Below are 18,584 nucleotides of genomic sequence, written 5' to 3' on the forward strand. Positions count from 1 at the left end.
GGGCAGCGGATGCCCGCTGCAGCAGTCCCCGTTGGGACCACCACTATGTTGTTTGTTTAAAAGTTTGGAAAGTTTGAAAAATGATAAGAAGAAAATGATTACCGAAGTTTCACCTGATTTGCTTTGTGATTTGCATCCGGCAGGAGCCGGCACCGTTGTCCCCGTAGGGACCGTTTAAAAAGTTTTGCATGGAGGACTTTCCATGGACAAGCCCGTGAACTTGCAGGGCACCCACAAACGTTAAGTGGCTTGTAAATATGTTGTTTGCCGTTACCGTTTTCCGCAGGCCGCCTCCGGAGAGGCAGGTTGGAGGGAGGGCCCTGAGCAGAGCAGGCTGGGGCCCAGCCACCAAAGGAACCGGTGGCTACCCTCTGGAGGGAAGGACAGATCCCGCTCGGGTACCGTGTGCTGGACTGTGGGTCAAGGGGTGCTGCCTGGGATTTAGGGGCAGCATCAGGGCCAGGTTGCTTGGGTGGGAGAGAGCGGAAACCGTAACCGTAAACCGTTATGCAACGTTAAAGTAAAAGTGCCTCCCGTTAAGGGAAGAGTTATTAAAAATGTATTTATGTTATTATTTAACCATGTTATATTTTCAGAAAAATAAAACCGGTGTTGGACGGCAGCCCGCGGACGGTCTGCATTTTGCTAAGGGGGAATGTGTCGCCCTGGGCAAGCCAGGGGACACAGGTCACACACCACCACACCCTACATCCCAGTTAGGAACACCAAAGCTGAACAAAAATCCTTGTTGCCTTCCTCCAGAGGCTGGGGTTCACACCAGGGGGGTGGTCCAGGCGGTTGGCTCCGCCCACCGAGGAGAACACAGCTCTGGAGGCGGGAAAAACCGGCAGTTGAGCCCAGGCAGGGCAAGAGTTGAAGTCTAGCTGAGGGCTAGAGAGGAGTAAACAGCTAAGATGAGCTAAGGAAGTGAAAGTAGAAGAAAGTAAAGTGGTAAAGGAGGAAAGCAAGAGTGGTGACAGAGAAAAAGCCTGAAGTAGTCCAGCTGTGTGCAGGACAGGTCAGCAAGGTCAGCAACGGCGGTGACTGTCTGGAGGGGGACCGTTTGGAAGTTCCTGGAAGGACCGCGGACGGGTAGTGGCCCGGTGGTCTGGAGCAGTGTTCCGAAGGACAGTCAGCACCAGGGCAGGGGCCTCTCGGACCCCGGCAAGGCTAGGAGTCGCCAGAATTTGCCAAATCCGTCAGTGAAGGGGACGTAGATCCCCCAACAACCAAGTCCCGATTGAAGGCAACAGCCCAACCAGAGTAGGAGAGACACCGCCACCGCCAAGGCACCAGTTTCTCAGGGCCAGCGCCTGCGGGCAAAGAGTAGAGCTCCCCCGGTCCAGCTTGAAGCCGGGGAGCGGGTTACCGGTGGGGACCCATCGCAACCAACAAGTAAACAAAGGTGCAAGGAAGAGGGACATCACCGTCACCTACTGGGAGAGCAAGTGCAGCCGTCCGTGGGACCGTCTTCCCAGCCGTTTGGTTTACCGTAAAAACTGTGTCAACGTCTCAGGCTGAGTGAGTACCACAGTGCCGCAAGGCACAGCGCTGCCCCCACGTACCTGCGCCCACCAGGCCCTGCACCTCCCAAGCCATCACCGGGCCCCGGGATCACCAACCCCTACCCACGGAGGGGCAACACAACACCTGGCTGCTCCGCATCACCATCCCCGGGATCCCCATATTGAGCAGCGGTGGTGAAATCACCACAACCGTGGGTGGCGTCACGGACAATAAACAATCCCCACACTCAACCAACCCCTTTCACTCACGGGCGAGGAGTGCCGCTCGAGAAACCCCCGGGATCCGGCCCACCGCTCGAGCCACCACTGAGCAGCCACCGCCGGACCCGAGCAGAAGGGGTGAGCGTAGTGTACTTACACCCTCCTCCCCGCCCGCGACACCTCTAGAGGTTTTTTTTATGTATTATATCATATAGATGTTCTTTTATACGTATATGAAGTTCACGTTTTGTGCTTCCAATATATTTTAGTTTGCAGGTTGTGCATTCTGCCAAGTAAATTATGTATGTGCTTCTGCAATTCATAAAAGTTTTAATTGCATAGCTGCTGGCATCATTATTATTATTGAAAGACACGGTTTTCCTAGGAGTCAATGGACATAGTTTACATTGTTTTCTTGCACATTGATAAAAACCTTTTAAGGACAGCCAATTGGTGCCTATAAGATTCGATTTTTTCTTGTTGATGTCGCTTGGGGATAATTTGTCACCTAGAGACATTGCTCTTTTAGCAACCACTCTGCAGTTATTATCGAGAATCTTCTTTAGGGTTGTATCAGCTTTCAATATATTTAGATTACGGAAAAAGATTTTTCGTATATCTGCAAATTGGTTGCTATATTGTAGAGCTAAGGTGATGGCTGAATGAGCAGTCGATTGATTTTTTGGTAAAGTCTGGATGGAATCTTTAGTTGAAATATTCTTTAATTTTACAATTTTTTGTGCTCTGCTAAGCATCCAGTTTTTATATCCTCTTTTTTTTAGTCTTGAATTAATTGTGTTTATTTCAGTTTGTAAGGTTTTCTGTGAGTTGACGAAACCAGGACTGAGCTTTACACGGTGAGCGGATACATTCAATTGGGTTTTCTGTGATGCCAAAACTGTCGACTATAGTTACCAATCAAGTTGCATTTTCAGGCAACCTAAGCAGGTTGCTCATGAAATGATATTTAAGAATGTTCTCCAGAGTTCCCACAAATTTCATAGCCAAGCATGAATGTTTAGGTTTACAATTAGCAAAGTCAAACCACTATGATATCTCCAAATCATGGAGGAACTTCCCAGGAGTCCTCGGCACCTCTAATTTGTAATTCTTCAACTGCGATTAAGTAGAGTTGCTATGAATCGATTCACGAGACCTGGTCTTTTGGCCAAGACAATTTTCTATGGTTGCTAGATGAGAAGCCTGAGATGCGCTTTTTATCTCCTGGTTCCTCCTCTGTGGGTCTTATTTTGGTTAGCTGGGCTGCCATGATGCCACATGTACGTCATACTGCGAAGATGTTGTTGAGTATGGTTGAGTAAGCAAAAGATGAACCGCAGATGCCTGGAATTAGGCGCTGGTTCTCAAGGCTCCCATCAAGCGGCCAAAGATTGTTGACATAGCCAATGGACCAAGTCATGCGAATCGATTTGCACCAAGTCTACTATTAAGCTGTACTAATGTTAGTTTACTCACGTAATGTATATCAGAGTCATTATGATTATGGGGAGATCGGGGAAGATACCTTTCACCTGAATCAGCGTTTTTACCATAGGATGCCATGTTCTTACCAGTAGTTTAGTTGATATGGGGTTATGCCTCAGAGGTTCAGCCATCGCTATGTCTCTTCGACTCACGGCATGAGAGACACTGGAATTTCGTAGGAAAGCAGCTAATTCTGGAGTGTCTTCAGGTTCACTTGACTGCAGAGACAACAATAAATTCATTAGAAAATTGAAATGACTTATAATCTGAGAGTTAAGGAGTCAGAAACCTTCCAAAATGGAACTACTATTTGAGGTAATAAAACCCATGACAACTGTCCGTAATGAGATGGAACGAGAGTGAACATTTTTGATGGTTGACTATTATCAACAAAGCAATTACCCACATAAAAAGCCAGATATTTCCAAAAATAAATAATATTAATGCTAATACTAGAATAACAAGGTTGTGCCAAAAACCAGATTGGGGTGTTTGGAAGTCATTGGGGAAATATGTCAGGGACAAATGGTCTTCTTTAAAGAAATATTGCATCATGAGTTACTAAATTTATAACACTACGGTGCTTATATAATAGTGCCATACAGTAAACACATAATACTGCCAAGATAACACCCCTTTGTACTACTGCTCACATCATATTTATTTCACATCTTATATTCTAGTAATGGCACATGGTGGGGGTAGGACGGTGGGGGCTTCCGAGTGGTGGCAACTCCAAGGCAAAAGCCCTAGTTAGGCCCTGCTATAATCTAGCGGAGCACATCTGTAGGTAAAGACCTGAAAGCATCAGACATTCTATGTCTACAAGTTCCTGCTATGTAAGTCCGGAAGAGACTACCACCATCCCTTGGTTCCTTGGACTTATCCTCTGTCCCGTATGGGGGCCACAAGCAGACTTCCCAATACTACCTTCTCAATGAGTCATCACTCTGCTGATAGATTATAAATATAACAATGTGTATTCCCTTCATGTGTATTGGAAATGGTCCAGAAAAAAATTGTTGGCACCTTCTAAAAAATTGTAGGTAAGGAACATTGTTTCAAACACGTGATGCTTGTCCAAACTCAACTGTGGCAAGTCACAAATGTGGGGAATATGAAAATCACACCTAGAACCAGATAAAAAGGGGAGAAGTTGACTCAATATTTGCATTGTGTGTCTGTGTGTGCCACACTAAGCATGGAGAACAGAAAGAGGAAAAGAGAACTGTCTGATGACTTGAGAGCCAAAATTGTTGAAAAATGTCAATAATCTCAAGGTTACAGGTCCATCTCCAGAAATCTTGATGTTGATTTGTCCATGATGCGCAATATAATCAAGATGTTTACAACCCATGGCACTGCAGCTAATCTCACTGGACGTGGACGGCATAGAAAAATTGATGAAAAGTTGCAACGCAAAATAGTCCGAATGGTGGATAAACCCCAATCAGGTTCCAAAAAAATTGAAGCTGTCCTGCAGGCTCAGGGCATCAGTGACAGTGCAAATTATTTATCCATATTTGAATTAAATTAAATGCTACAGAGGAGACCAAGGAGGACCCCACTGCTGACACAGAAAAAAACTAAAATGCTAAAATGTACATAAGTAAGACTAAATCCTTCTGGGAAAGCATTTTGTGAACAGATGAGACCAAGACAGAGCTTTTTGGTAAAGCAAATCATTCTACTGTTTACTGAAAACAAAATGAGGCCTACAAAGAAAAGAACACAGTACTTACAGTCAAATATGGTGGAGGCTTATAGATGTTTTGTGGGTTTTTTTGCTGTCTTGACTGTGTGCAAAACATCATGAAATCTAAAAATTACCAAGAATTTTGATTTGCAGTGCTAGAAAGCTGGGTTTGAGTTCTAGGTCATGGGTCTTCCAGCAGGATAATGACCCCAAGCATACTTCAAGAAGCCCCCAGAAATGGATGGAACCAAAGCGCTGGAGAGTTCTGAAGTGGCAGCAATGAGTCTGGATCTAAATCCCACTGACACCTGTGGAGAGATCTAAAAATTTCTGTTGGGAGAAGACGCCTGCAAATATGGAGCAGTTTATAAAGAAGATTCCAAAATTCCGTGTAAGAGGAGGAAGAAGCTTGTTAATGGTTATAGGAGGCAATTGATTGCAGTTATTTATTCCAAAGGGTGTGCAACCAAATATTAAGTTGAGGGTGCAACAATTTTGCCTAGCCCATTTTTGTAGTTTTGTGTGAAATTATGTCCAATTTGACTTTTTCCTCTCCGTTTTTTGTATTGTTCCAAAACACACAAAGGAAATAAACATGAGTGTAACAAAACATGTGTAATTACAATAATTTGCTGGGAAAAATACTTCATTTTCTGGAAACAATTTCAGGGGTGCCAATACTTTTGGCCATAACTGTATGTATATGTTTCTATTCCTTTTTTTCTTATTAAATGTTCGTAAATCAACAATGTGCCCTGTAAACCGTCGGTTCTAATTTTCTGAAAGGAAAGAACATTCGGTCTCTGTTCCATTAGTGCAGCTTCAATAAAAGATGAAATGTATGGGGGAAATTAACTAACGGCTGCGAATAGAAAAGGAATTATCCCAAGACAGGATAGAAGGAAACCCGCACATGTGCAGCCCATATGGGGCAGAAAATAGAAGGATATCATCTCGTAAATCCCCCGGGTGGCAAAGCCGTACAAGTAGTAGGATGCCTGATGTAAGAAAAGCCCGGAGACATATAGGACCCTGTGGGGAAGTTACCGTATCAAGAAAGCTGCAAAAGTTTTAATCTCAATCCCTGTAGGGAAATTATAGGATACTGACAGCGCTGCATATCTAATCCATGACCAGCGTGGATTATCCAGGTATTATCCATGGTGTCTGGCGGGAATAATTTTATAGACTGCCTTTCTATGGGAAACTGCTGAAATGCTCATTTTACAGGGGGTGATCATAAATAGTCAAGACGCGTGGATACAAATAGTAAAAAAATAACCTCCATCAAAAAAAGGTTCTTCAACACTTGGAAACCTGTCTACAAGATATAGTGGAGGGCATCTTAAAATGAATCAGTCATGTTATGCAAAAAGTATTGTATTCATTTGAAATTGTGACATGTAATACCACAGATTCCCTACAGGGGCTGCTGCAGGGACAGTTTACGGTCAGAAATGGTTTCCTGTAGGCGATCATAGTGATCAGCTAATCATTGGGGTTGCTTTCTTTAAAACAAAGGAGTTATCTTGTTGCTACAACCTCTTTAAAAGGGAATGTGCCATCAAAAAAATATTTTTCAATAATTGAAAAAAAATTAATATATTCATGTTTTAATTTTTTGTTTAAATATCATTTGTTTTCAATTGAGCAAAATATAAATAATAATTTAAAAAGTTTGATATTTTCCACTCAAACACTAGGGGGAGCAGCTGCTGAAATCCTAGCATACAAATATCTCACATTACAACTGCAGTAAAAGTGGGTGGATGTCATGCCTCCCCCTCCCGTTCTGGGTGTTTGCAAAAGGATAAGAGAGGATGAAGTTTAGGATCATGGTGAGGAGCCATCTTGTTGGTGACTGAAAAGTGATCCTGAACTGTGGAAAGTGTCACCGAGGACGGCTGACATAGTGCTCCACTGTATAATGTGCCCTACTGTATACTGTGCCCATATATTTTGCCACCATATTACTTTGCCCTATATTACTGTACTCCATATTACTGCACCACATTACTGTGTCCCCATATTACTGTGCCCCCATATTACTGTGCCACCATATTACTGTGCCCCATAATACTGCATTTCTGCAGTGCTCTCTGTACCCCAAACGTTCCCCAGTGCTCTCTGTGCCCCCAGCATCCCCCGAGTTTGGCTATTCCCTCAGTGCTCTTTGTGCCCCTCCAGCGTCCCCCAGTGTTGTCTGTGCCCCCAACATCCCGATGGTCTGGCTATACACCCAGCATCCCTCAGTGCTCTTTGTGTGCCTCCAACTTCCCCAGTGCTCTCTGTGCCCCTCCAGGGTCCCTCAGTGCTCTATCCCCCTACAGCATCCCCCACTGCTCTCTGAGCCCCTCCAGCAACCCCCAGTGCTCTTTGTGCCCCTCCATCACCCCCAGTACTCTCTGTGCCCCCAATGTTCTTCAGTGTTCTGTGCCCCCTGCGTCCCCCAGTGCTCCCTGTGCCACCTGTGCTGAGCACAGAGTGCTGACAGGAGGAACTGCCAAGAGCAGAGGTCTAAGATGAGCACTGGCGGCGGCCAGTAGTGATCTGGAGTCTGAGCCTGGTATTGTACTGTAAATGGCAAGCTGCAGATCACCGTTGGCCACTGCCAGTACTCACCTCGGACCTCTGCTCCCGGCAGCTCCTCTTGTCACCGGTCTGTGCTTTGACAGGAGGAGCTGTTGAGAGACACCAGGCTCACAGATGGAACTGCTGGAAGCAGAGGCCCGAGGTGAGTACTGGCGGTGGCTAGTGGTGATCTTCAGCCTGAGCTTGGTACTGTACTATAGATGGAAGACTGCAGATCACAGTAGGCCGCCACCAGTACTCACCTTGGACCTCCACTCCCAGCAGTTCCACCTGTCAGCCTGGTGTCTCTCAGCAGCTCCTCCTGTCTGAGCACAGACCAGTGACAGGAGGAGCTGCCGGGAGTGGAGGTCCGAGGTGAGTACCGGCGGCGGCCAGCGGTGATCACCACCTACCATCTACAGTATAGTACAATACCAGGCTCAGACTGCAGATCACCGCACGCCGCCGTGCTGCGCAGGGGGAAAATGGAGTGCGCAGTAAACGCTGTGGGCTGCACAGAGATGGTGCTGATCTCCTCCTTCTGCTTTGACAGTCCTGGGTTCATGTCCAAGTCACAGCAGAGAGCAGCCATGGAGGAGATAGGGCGGGAGGCACTTATGCACAGAGACTGCCATATATGAGGTGTGTAACTGTCGTTACGCACAGCAAATCCAAGATGGCAGCTCCCAGTGTTTGAGTAAAAATAGAATTAAATACAAACTAAATAAACAGTGAATTTAATTTTATATTAAAAATAATTAATTTCATAATTAGCAATTATTAGTACAAAATTACAACCGCGGCACCTTCCCTTTTAAGCATCATAAATCAAGAATTTGTCATTACAACATACCTTAATTTTCAAAGAGTTAATTGCGGTGTTTGGGTGGCACTGTAAGGGTCCTTCTGTCTCAATGTGAAATATGTAAAGAAGGAACTTTTCTTTGTCCTGCTCCGGCCATTCCACAGTCAGATGCGTTTCACCTACTGCACTTGGTCCAATATTGTGCAGCTTAAAACAAAAATAAAGAAAAAAATTCATCTATTACTAACTTTGCTTCTATAGTTTCCAAGACTGTTACAAATCTCATTTATTTCAGTAGTTGAGGATTGTTTACTAGGGATGATCGAACACCTCAAATATTCAGCTTCGTGAATATTTTCCAAATACCTCGCCGCTATTCGACTATTCGTTGCGCAATGTAAGTCTATGGGAAGGCCGAATAGTACCGAATAGTTGTTATTCGGGTTTCCCATAGACTTACATTGCGCATCGAATATTCGCGAATAGTCGAATAGCAGCGAGGTATTCGGAAAATATTCGCAAAGCCGAATAATCGAAGTATTCGATCATCCCTATTGTTTACTAAATGACCATTTCTCCAAAGAAAAACTTCTTCATTTATGACATTGGAGATACACTACACTAGAGATTGCACTTTCTGGGATGTTTAATTGATTTGCATAAGTTCAATAATTAGGAAAGTCTTATAAGGCCCTCTTCACACGTCCGTTCATGTGTGCCTGTGTGTGTGTTCCATGTGCTGTCCCTGTGCTATCCGTGTGATATCCTAATAGAACCCAGACAACATGAACTTGTATACTTACCTGTCTCCGGCGCTGCTGTCACACTTGCTTCCGGGTCCGCAGTCAGTGCAGTGAATATTCATGAGGAATAATGAGCGGGACCCGGAAGTAACAGCAGCGCCGGAGACAGGTAAGTATAAAAATCCATTTAATTTCAGTGAATGGGTGTCCTACGATATGTGTCACATTGATATCTCACACGGATTACATCAGACAGTGGTGGACATCGTGTCATACCCAGCAATGTCGCTAGCCATGCTACTATACTTTGAGGACCCTCTGCACGCAACTGATGAAGGTCTTTTGACCGAAACATCTGTGCTTGTTCTGGTCCTACAAGTTCTTGACAACAAAAAACACTATTCACATTGATCTTGAGTGCCACGTTTCTACATCTACTTGAGACGGTTTTAGACCCTACTTGTGCACCACCCCAGAAGTGCCATCATAAGAATGGGTCATCAATATAAAAGTCCAGGACAACCCCTTTAAATTTACAGCTACTTAGTATGCTGATCTATACCTCGTAAATGTGTTGAACTAAGGGTCCAATTTCTACTTCTTCTGTCGGTTTTTCCTTAGGTTGCCAGTCAAGAATAGGAAGGACGACTTGAGGGGGGAGAGAAACGCTACAAGAAAAATATTTAGGAATTAATATGAGTGCAGGTAACTTGTTTTAAGGTAGAGTAGATAAAAAATCTTCATCATTTGTAGACAATTTAAAGGGCATTTTTAGAGAATTTAAAAATTTAAAGAGTCCCCTATCACCACTGATAGGAACAGAGTCTCTTATCATTTAGAGCTCGATTTCAGAATCATGTACTCCTATAAAGAAATGTTAAAGGAATTGTCCAATAATAATATCAGATTGGAATAATCAGTGCAAAATATGGAAACTAGTTCAAAGTAACTGATCCTATTAATCATGACATGTAGAAAATCCATATGTTCCTTTTGATGGGTCCTATTTAGAGAGTGTTGTAATGTATAGCCTGTCTCATCCAATCTGGGGACAAAGTACAGAAATCCCTTTAAAGTATTCACTGACATCGGAAAGGTTCCCAGATACAAGATAAATTGGGGTAACTCTGCAAGAAATCAAAGATGGACCCTGGACTTCAAGGATTCCATTAGCAAAATTGCCGTCCATTTGCAAAATCTTGAGAAACCCTCTTTATCCCACAGTTTACACAACTGTAGCTGGTTATCCCTAATCACTTGTTTCCTCCCGTGATTTCCTGGTGGATGCTACTACACTAACCAGAAGACCAGAACTCGGCCGGCTTGGGAAGGACTACAAAAAAGGAGGTAAGATGAGGAAATACACAATATCTAATGATTCCGAGTACATTGGCTTATATCCTGGACTCAAATCTCTTTACGGTGCTTGGTGGAAACTAAGTCGGGAGATTTCATAAGCTCGAAATGGAAGCCACGTTGTAAAGATCGGTGGTATTTTATGGAGATGTTCGAGGAGTAATATGAGCCTTGAGGCAAACTATTGTATTCTTTTTAAGTTTTTTAATTTCTCCATTGGTCTCCCCCTTTTTAGATGAAGAAGTCTCCAATTTTATCCTCCTCCCGGGAACAAAGAACTTGTTTCATTTTACTGTAAGTGATGGCAGCACATGCTGTCTGGATTTACTACACGTTCCTGGAGGTCACCAAAGTCCAAGGCTCTGTCTGCGCACGGAGAAAGGAAAAAAAGCAGACGCAGCATATTCCAGCAGCCTGGATATGCTATCAAACACAATGGAGACTGCTATTCCCCCGACCCATATGATAGGTAAACCTGATTAACTTCAGTTTTTAAGGATTTGTTCCTTTATAGGACTTTCCATGAAGTCTTGTTAAATTTTGGAGAGTATAGAAATGGATCCATTTTTATGGAATTCCTTAACATCCATTGTTTTCATAATTTTATCCGCTAACCCTAGGACTCATAACTTAATGATCGATGGGGATCGACCTTATCGGACCCCCAGCAATCCTGAGAATTGGACTCAAATATATGGAGTGGTCATCATTCTTGACCATTGATTGTATATAGGACAGTTGGAGGAAGTGGAGTGTTGATTTAAAAAGTACCACAGTTATTTATTAATTACTCCAATTAATTAAAAATGAAGATATGGAGGAATTTTGAAAATAATCTCAATTAAAATCACATTTTTTTTTTTTTTTAACCCACAGCTCCTATGCAGACTTGTTGTCCCAGATTATAAACACTCTTTGGTAATAGTCTACAAACCCTGTGTCGTTTGACCCACCATTAATATTTCCACCTGCCCTCCTACGTCTTAATAACGTACATTTGGTAGACTTGCAAGAAAGACCAGACAGATTAATAACAATATGAGGATTACACTACATGGAGCTCGTTTGTAGTTTGTTGAAATGAAGACATATAAATCTGATTACGATCTGCAGACACAAAACAATAGAAGACTATTTAATAGGCTGCTACATTTTTTTCATCTTGGAATCTATGGTTTATGTAAAAATGTTGCACTATTTATAATTTTAGCTGATTTTTTACAGTCCAGATTTTGTATGATGGCACACAGGGTTCATGATACAGACACTTCAGAAGTGTTATATGATGCCCCCATGAGGCACTGTATTCTTCTTGAGTATTGCTTGTACACCAAAACACAGCATTTGTTGGGAGCATGCCAACATTTTCTTACTCATAGATTTAGTATGAATCCTTGGTATAAAATCGAACAAGAAGGTACAGTACCAGCCCAAAGTTGGCTATGGCGATTACATATTATGGACTTTCCAAAATGGACATAGAGTATGGCCAGCTGGATGACCCTTAAAGATAGTTCCAATTTCAGAATTTCTACAAATGTATTTTATATAACCAAGAAAAGGAACAGGTACCGCGATGGGGTCAAACATCACCCCTAAGTATGCTTTTAGTTGTTCCCAAAACTTGAGACCATAAGGGTCTTTGGCAAAGTGCCAAATCAAACTATTCTAAGCTCAAATCTTCCTCGCCACTGTTTATTACATGAAAAAGACAATGTTGAAAATTTAATTAAAGTTAATAGGTAAGGAGTTTCTTCAACTATTTTATATCGGACACTAATATTATGTTTGTATGACTAAATAACCTCTTTAATGAAACCAGTGGACAGTAAAGGCCCAGTCACACTAAACAACTTACCAGCGATCACAACAACGATCCAACCTGATAGGGATCGCTGGTAAGTTGCTAGGAGGTTGCTGGTGAGATGTCACACTGCAACGCTCCAGCGATTCCACCAGCAACCTGACCTGGCAGGGATCGCTGGAGCGTGGCTACACGAGTTGTTGGTGAGCTCACCAGCAACCAGTGACCAGCCCCCAGCCAGCAGCGCCACGTGGAAGCGATGCTGCGCTTGGTAACTAAGGTAAATATCGGGTAACTAACCCGATATTTACCTTGGTTACCAGCGCACACCGCTTAGCGCTGGCTCCCTGCTCTCCTAGCTACAGTACACATGGGGTTAATTACCCAATGTGTACTGCAGCTACATGTAAACAGAGCAGGAGCCGGCACTGACAGCTGAGAGCGGGGACGCTGGTAACGAAGGTAAATATCGGGTAACCAAGGTAAGGGCTTCTTTGTTACCCGATGTTTACTGCGGTTACCAGTGTCCGCACAAGCCGGCTCCTGCTGCCTGCACAGTCAGTTGTTGCTCTGTCGCTGTCACACACAGAGATCTGTGCTTCACAGCGGGACAGCAACAACTAAAAAATGGCCCAGGACATTCAGCAACAAACAACGACCTCACAGCAGGGGCCGGGTTGTTGCTGGATGTCACACACAGCAACATCACTAGCAACATCGCTGTTACGTCACAAAAGTTGTTCGTTAGCAGCGATGTTGCTAGCGATGTTGCTAGCGATGTTGTTTAGTGTGACTGGGCCTTAAGTTTGTTTGATAGTGGGTATCCACATGTGGCCCTATGACTCTGATAATGCAGTTGTCATCAACACACATGAAGCCGGACTAAAGATCTTCATAGGTCTGGTCTCTAAAACCTTTAGGGGTACTTCACACACAGCGAGATCGCTACTGAGATCGCTGCTGAGTCACGTTTTTTGTGACCTCATTAGCGATCTCGCTGTGTGTGACACTGAGCAGCGATCTGGCCCCTGCTGTGAGATCGCTGCTCGTTACACACAGTGCTGGTTCGTTTTTTTATTGTTGCTCTCCCGCTGATAAGCACACATCGCTGTGTGTGACAGCGAGAGAGCAACAATCCTGAATGTGCAGGGAGCAGGAGCCGGCATCTGACAGCCTGCGGGAAGCTGTAACCAAGGTGGTTACCCGATATTTACCTTCGTTACCAGCCTCCGCAGCTCTCACGCTGCCAGTGCCGGCTCCTGCCCCCTGCACACGCTAAGTTAAGCGGTGTGAGTTGGTAACTAAGGTAAACATCGGGTAACCATACCCAATGTTTACCTTAGTTACCAGTGTCCACAGCTTCCAGACGCCAGCTCCGTGCAAGCGCAGCGTCGCTTGCACGTCGCTGCTGGCTGGGGGCTGGTCACTGGTCGCTGGTGAGATCTGCCTGTTTGACAGCTCACCAGCGACCATGTAGTGATGCAGCAGCGATCCTGACCAGGTCAGATCGCTGGTGAGATCGCTGCTGCGTCGCTAAAGTGTGACGGTACCCTAAGTGGGCTATATATTAATATTGACATACATCAGTGATATATGTAGATAAGTGGCAGAGTCCCCTATAGGCACTGTTTATATAAGAAGATAACTGGAACAAAAGAGTTTTTCAGAGCAATTCGGACTTCTTCAGACATCTTGAAAACTTCAGATGCTTCATCTATGGGATATTTCCAACTACTGCAGGTCCTACAGGGGGTTGTTGTTGGGGGTGCAGGGTGTAAAGATTTAATACTTGTATTTATGTAATTAGAAAACAATATATATCTTAACCTAGAAAAATAAACAAGATATTCACCCTCTGATCTCCACCTGAGCCACAGCAGTGATGAAGATTTCCAGACTGACAAAGTTACTCTTGGGATTATCCTTGTTGGAACTGGAAAACAAAAAAAAATGTATTAGGGTAATATAAGGATCAACAACAGTCAGTTTTGTAAGTCTTGAGAGTTTAGCTGGTCTTACATTTTAATATCCAGAAATGATCATTCTTAATGGTAAGTGTTGGATCCATATTACATTCATCCTTAGAGAACATCATCAATACATGAATGGTATGGATCTCCTTTAAGGTCTTATCACAGCTCAGTAGTGCAAACCAACATCTGGACTCTTTGGCGCTGCATAGTACCAGACACAGGGACGTCATATACATGTAGCTCTGCCTGGTAATGCAGCTCAGTCTATTCAAGTGAATGGTGTATAGGTGGATGAGTTCCAGTGCTAGGCATAGCCTCTGCCCCTTTGATTTAACTGGAGGTCCCAACTAGAGATTGATGAATATTTTTAAATTTAAAGACACACAGACACAGTGACTCCCCTGCCTCATAGACAGAGTGACTCTCCTTCCTCACAGACACAGTGACTCTCCTTCCTCACAGACACAGTGACTCTCCTTCCTCACAGACACAGTGACTCTCCTGCCTCACAGACACAGTGACTCTCCTGCCTCACAGACACAGTGACTCTCCTGCCTCACAGACACAGTGACTCTGCCCTGCCTCACAGACACAGTGACTCTCCTGCCTCACAGACACAGTGACTCTCCTGCCTCACAGACACAGTGACTCTCCTGCCTCACAGACACAGTGACTCTTCTGCCTCACAGACACAGTGACTCTCCTGCCTCACAGACACAGTGACTCTCCTGCCTCACAGACACAGTGACTCTCCTGCCTCACAGACACAGTGACTCTCCTGCCTCACAGACACAGTGACTCTCCTGCCTCACAGACACAGTGACTCTCCTGCCTCACAGACACAGTGACTCTCCTGCCTCACAGACACAGTGACTCTCCTGCCTCACAGACACAGTGACTCTCTTTCCTCACAGACACAGTGACTCTCCTGCCTCACAGACACAGTGACTCTCCTGCCTCACAGACACAGTGACTCTCCTGCCTCACAGACACAGTGACTCTCCTGCCTCACAGACACAGTGACTCTCCTGCCTCACAGACACAGTGACTCTCCTGCCTCACAGACACAGTGACTCTCCTGCCTCACAGACACAGTGACTCTCCTGCCTCACAGACACAGTGACTCTGCCCTGCCTCACAGACACAGTGACTCTCCTGCCTCACAGACACAGTGACTCTCCTGCCTCACAGACACAGTGACTCTCCTGCCTCACAGACACAGTGACTCTTCTGCCTCACAGACACAGTGACTCTCCTGCCTCACAGACACAGTGACTCTCCTGCCTCACAGACACAGTGACTCTCCTGCCTCACAGACACAGTGACTCTCCTGCCTCACAGACACAGTGACTCTCCTGCCTCACAGACACAGTGACTCTCCTGCCTCACAGACACAGTGACTCTCCTGCCTCACAGACACAGTGACTCTGCCCTGCCTCACAGACACAGTGACTCTCCTGCCTCACAGACACAGTGACTCTCCTGCCTCACAGACACAGTGACTCTCCTGCCTCACAGACACAGTGACACTCCTGCCTCACAGACACAGTGACTCTCCTGCCTCAGACACAGTGACTCTCCTGCCTCACAGACACAGTGACTCTTCTGCCTCACAGATACAGTGACTCTGCCCTGCCTCACAGACACAGTGACTCTCCTGCCTCACAGACACAGTGACTCTCCTGCCTCACAGACACAGTGACTCTCCTGCCTCACAGACACAGTGACTCTCATCTTCCTCACAGACACAGTGACTCTCATCTTCCTCACAGACACAGTGACTCTCCTGCCTCACAGACACAGTGACTCTGCCCTGCCTCACAGACACAGTGACTCTGCCCTGCCTCACAGACACAGTGACTCTCCTGTCTCACAGACACAGTGACTCTCCTGCCTCACAGACACAGTGACTCTCATCTTCCTCACAGACACAGTGACTCTCCTGCCTCACAGACACAGTGACTCTCCTGCCTCACAGACACAGTGACTCTCCTGCCTCACAGACACAGTGACTCTCCTGCCTCACAGACACAGTGACTCATCTTCCTCACAGACACAGTGACTCTCCTGCCTCACAGACACAGTGACTCTCCTGCCTCACAGACACAGTGACTCTCCTGCCTCACAGACACAGTGACTCTCTTTCCTCACAGACACAGTGACTCTCTTTCCTCACAGACACAGTGACTCTCCTGCCTCACAGACACAGTGACTCTCCTGCCTCACAGACACAGTGACTCTCATCTTCCTCACAGACACAGTGACTCTCCTGCCTCACAGACACAGTGACTCTCCTGCCTCACAGACACAGTGACTCTCCTGCCTCACAGACACAGTGACTCTCTTTCCTCACAGACACAGTGACTCTCTTTCCTCACAGACACAGTGACTCTCCTGCCTCACAGACACAGTGACTCTCCTGCCTCACAGACACCGTGACTCTCCTGCCTCACAGATGTAGTGACTCTCACTTGGCTCAGACAAAGTGACTCTTAGGTCTTACAGACACAGTGACTCTCCTTCCTCACGGGCACAGTGATTCTCCCCTCTCTCTTTCTATCTCTTTCCCTATCTAGTAAATCTGATTTTCTGTATAGGCAGAAAGCTTCAAATCAGTGGTGGGGGTGTGGTTGGACTACCTGACAGCAGGTTTACTAGTTCTCTAGTGATAATATCCTGCCGATAAAACTGTGATTTTATAAAGACTACACTAAGCAGCCCAGTAAGTGACACATTAATGGAATCAGGGTCTCTACCCCTGCATCATGCTGCTCTCAGATTAGGTAGCCAACACCTGTTGATAAATTCCCTTTAAAGTCTCTGATATTAAGAGTTGACATTACATTTTAGTTTTATCATACCTTATACTCTAGTCACTTTTAAAGCTGCATTTGCTTCCTAGTTAAAGGGGTTGTCAACTACTTTTACATTGAGCGCCTAACCTTCTCCTATTGATTTGGATAAAAGGAGGATCTACAGTACCCGGAGGCGGCTGCAATCAGAAGACGGAGCAGCTCTGGAACTGAGCATTATGGGTCACCTGCTACCAACGCCGGCACCGAAAACAGCTGATCGGTAGGAGTGCGCGTGTCGGATCAGACATTGATGCGGTACAGACCAAACCTACATTAATCGTCTAATGTAGAAGAACGCTATATCATCTAGAGCTTGGTGCAGCTTCGCATGTGACTAGAGCATAGAATGTGACAATCATAGAACTTCAATCCTGGATCTGGACTTCGGTGTAGTTTCTGCTTTTCCTACTTGGAGATGGTGACACATTTGGATCAACGAGCTGAGAAAAACCACAAGATTGAGACATTCCGAGCCAAGGCCGAAAATAAAAGTTTTGTTTTCGGTTACATAAATAAATTAGTGATCTTTAAATAAACACATCGCTATCGTTCAGTCCGAGATAATCAATCCCTCATTGCAGCGCTCAGATCATCTCATTACATAGCCGGTCTGTGGAGCCAGCAGCTGGCAGACGGGCCATGTGACCGGATCGCTATCCTCCCGCGTCTGCATCACAATGTTATTTATGAGAGTCAACAGCTCCGCGGATCCCGTTACAGCCATGCTGACAGTTTCCTGGACATCGCTGCTGCTTTGCAATTACAAGATTGTAAACTCCATGATCGTGGTTTAGAAAAAAACGCAGCGAACAGGAAAACAAAAGACGTTATCAACTGGAAATGGGAAAAGAAGGGACCGAAGGATAAATAGAAGGCAGCTCACACTGCAGAACCAGTGAGATTAGAAAGGTGCCGGATTATCAGATATTCCGCATTATCAGATTTGGGATTATGGTATACCGGATTAAAGGAATTTCACGCAAATAGGCATAATCAAAAACAGCGCCCCTATTCTCCATAGTTTGTGTCTGGTATTGCAGCCTTCACCTATTCACTTGAATGAGGCTTAACTGTAATACCAGACACAGCCTATGGACAAGAGAGGCGCTGTTTCTGGTAAAAACAAAAAACATGGGTTTTTTTGTTGTACTGACTAAAAAATCAGATGTGAGTGATGGAGATTAGCAGAGCCAAGCACTGTCACATTATTTAATTCCCTGTGGCCTGACTCATCCTTAAAGGGTACGTCCGCTTATGAGCATGTGGAGGAATAAAACAGGCTGCCTGTAACTTGGGATCAGTGTAGGATAAGTAATGTAATGTATGTGTCGCGGGCGGGGAGGAGGGTGTCGGCACACTACGCTCACCCCCTTCTGCTCGGGTCCGGCGGCTGCTGCTCAGAGGTGGCTCGAGCGGTGGGCCGGATCCCGGGGGTTTCTCGAGCGGCGCTCCTCGCCCGTGAGTGAAAGGGGGTTGTTGGGTGTAGGGATGATTATTGTCCGTGACGCCACCCACGGTTGTGGTGATTTCACCACCGCTGCTCTATACGGGGCTCCCGGGGATGGTGAT

General features: G+C 45.3%; 1 protein-coding gene across 1 annotated transcript in view; it reads right to left on the reverse strand.

Annotated features, from left to right (window-relative positions):
* The window catches only part of ITGA8 (integrin subunit alpha 8), a 287,198-nt gene that overhangs the window by 62,652 nt on the left and 205,962 nt on the right, over positions 1–18,584 (reverse strand). Inside the window, exons 23-26 of the mRNA XM_075315623.1 lie at positions 14,040–14,120; positions 9,590–9,695; positions 8,333–8,491; positions 3,299–3,430 (exon numbers count right to left, since the gene is read on the reverse strand). Coding sequence (XP_075171738.1) covers positions 3,299–3,430; positions 8,333–8,491; positions 9,590–9,695; positions 14,040–14,120 — 478 coding nt within the window. The remainder of the gene's footprint in view (positions 1–3,298; positions 3,431–8,332; positions 8,492–9,589; positions 9,696–14,039; positions 14,121–18,584) is intronic.

Source organism: Anomaloglossus baeobatrachus, chromosome 6 (genome assembly GCF_048569485.1).
Source record: "Anomaloglossus baeobatrachus isolate aAnoBae1 chromosome 6, aAnoBae1.hap1, whole genome shotgun sequence".
In the NCBI taxonomy this organism is placed as follows: domain Eukaryota; kingdom Metazoa; phylum Chordata; class Amphibia; order Anura; family Aromobatidae; genus Anomaloglossus; species Anomaloglossus baeobatrachus.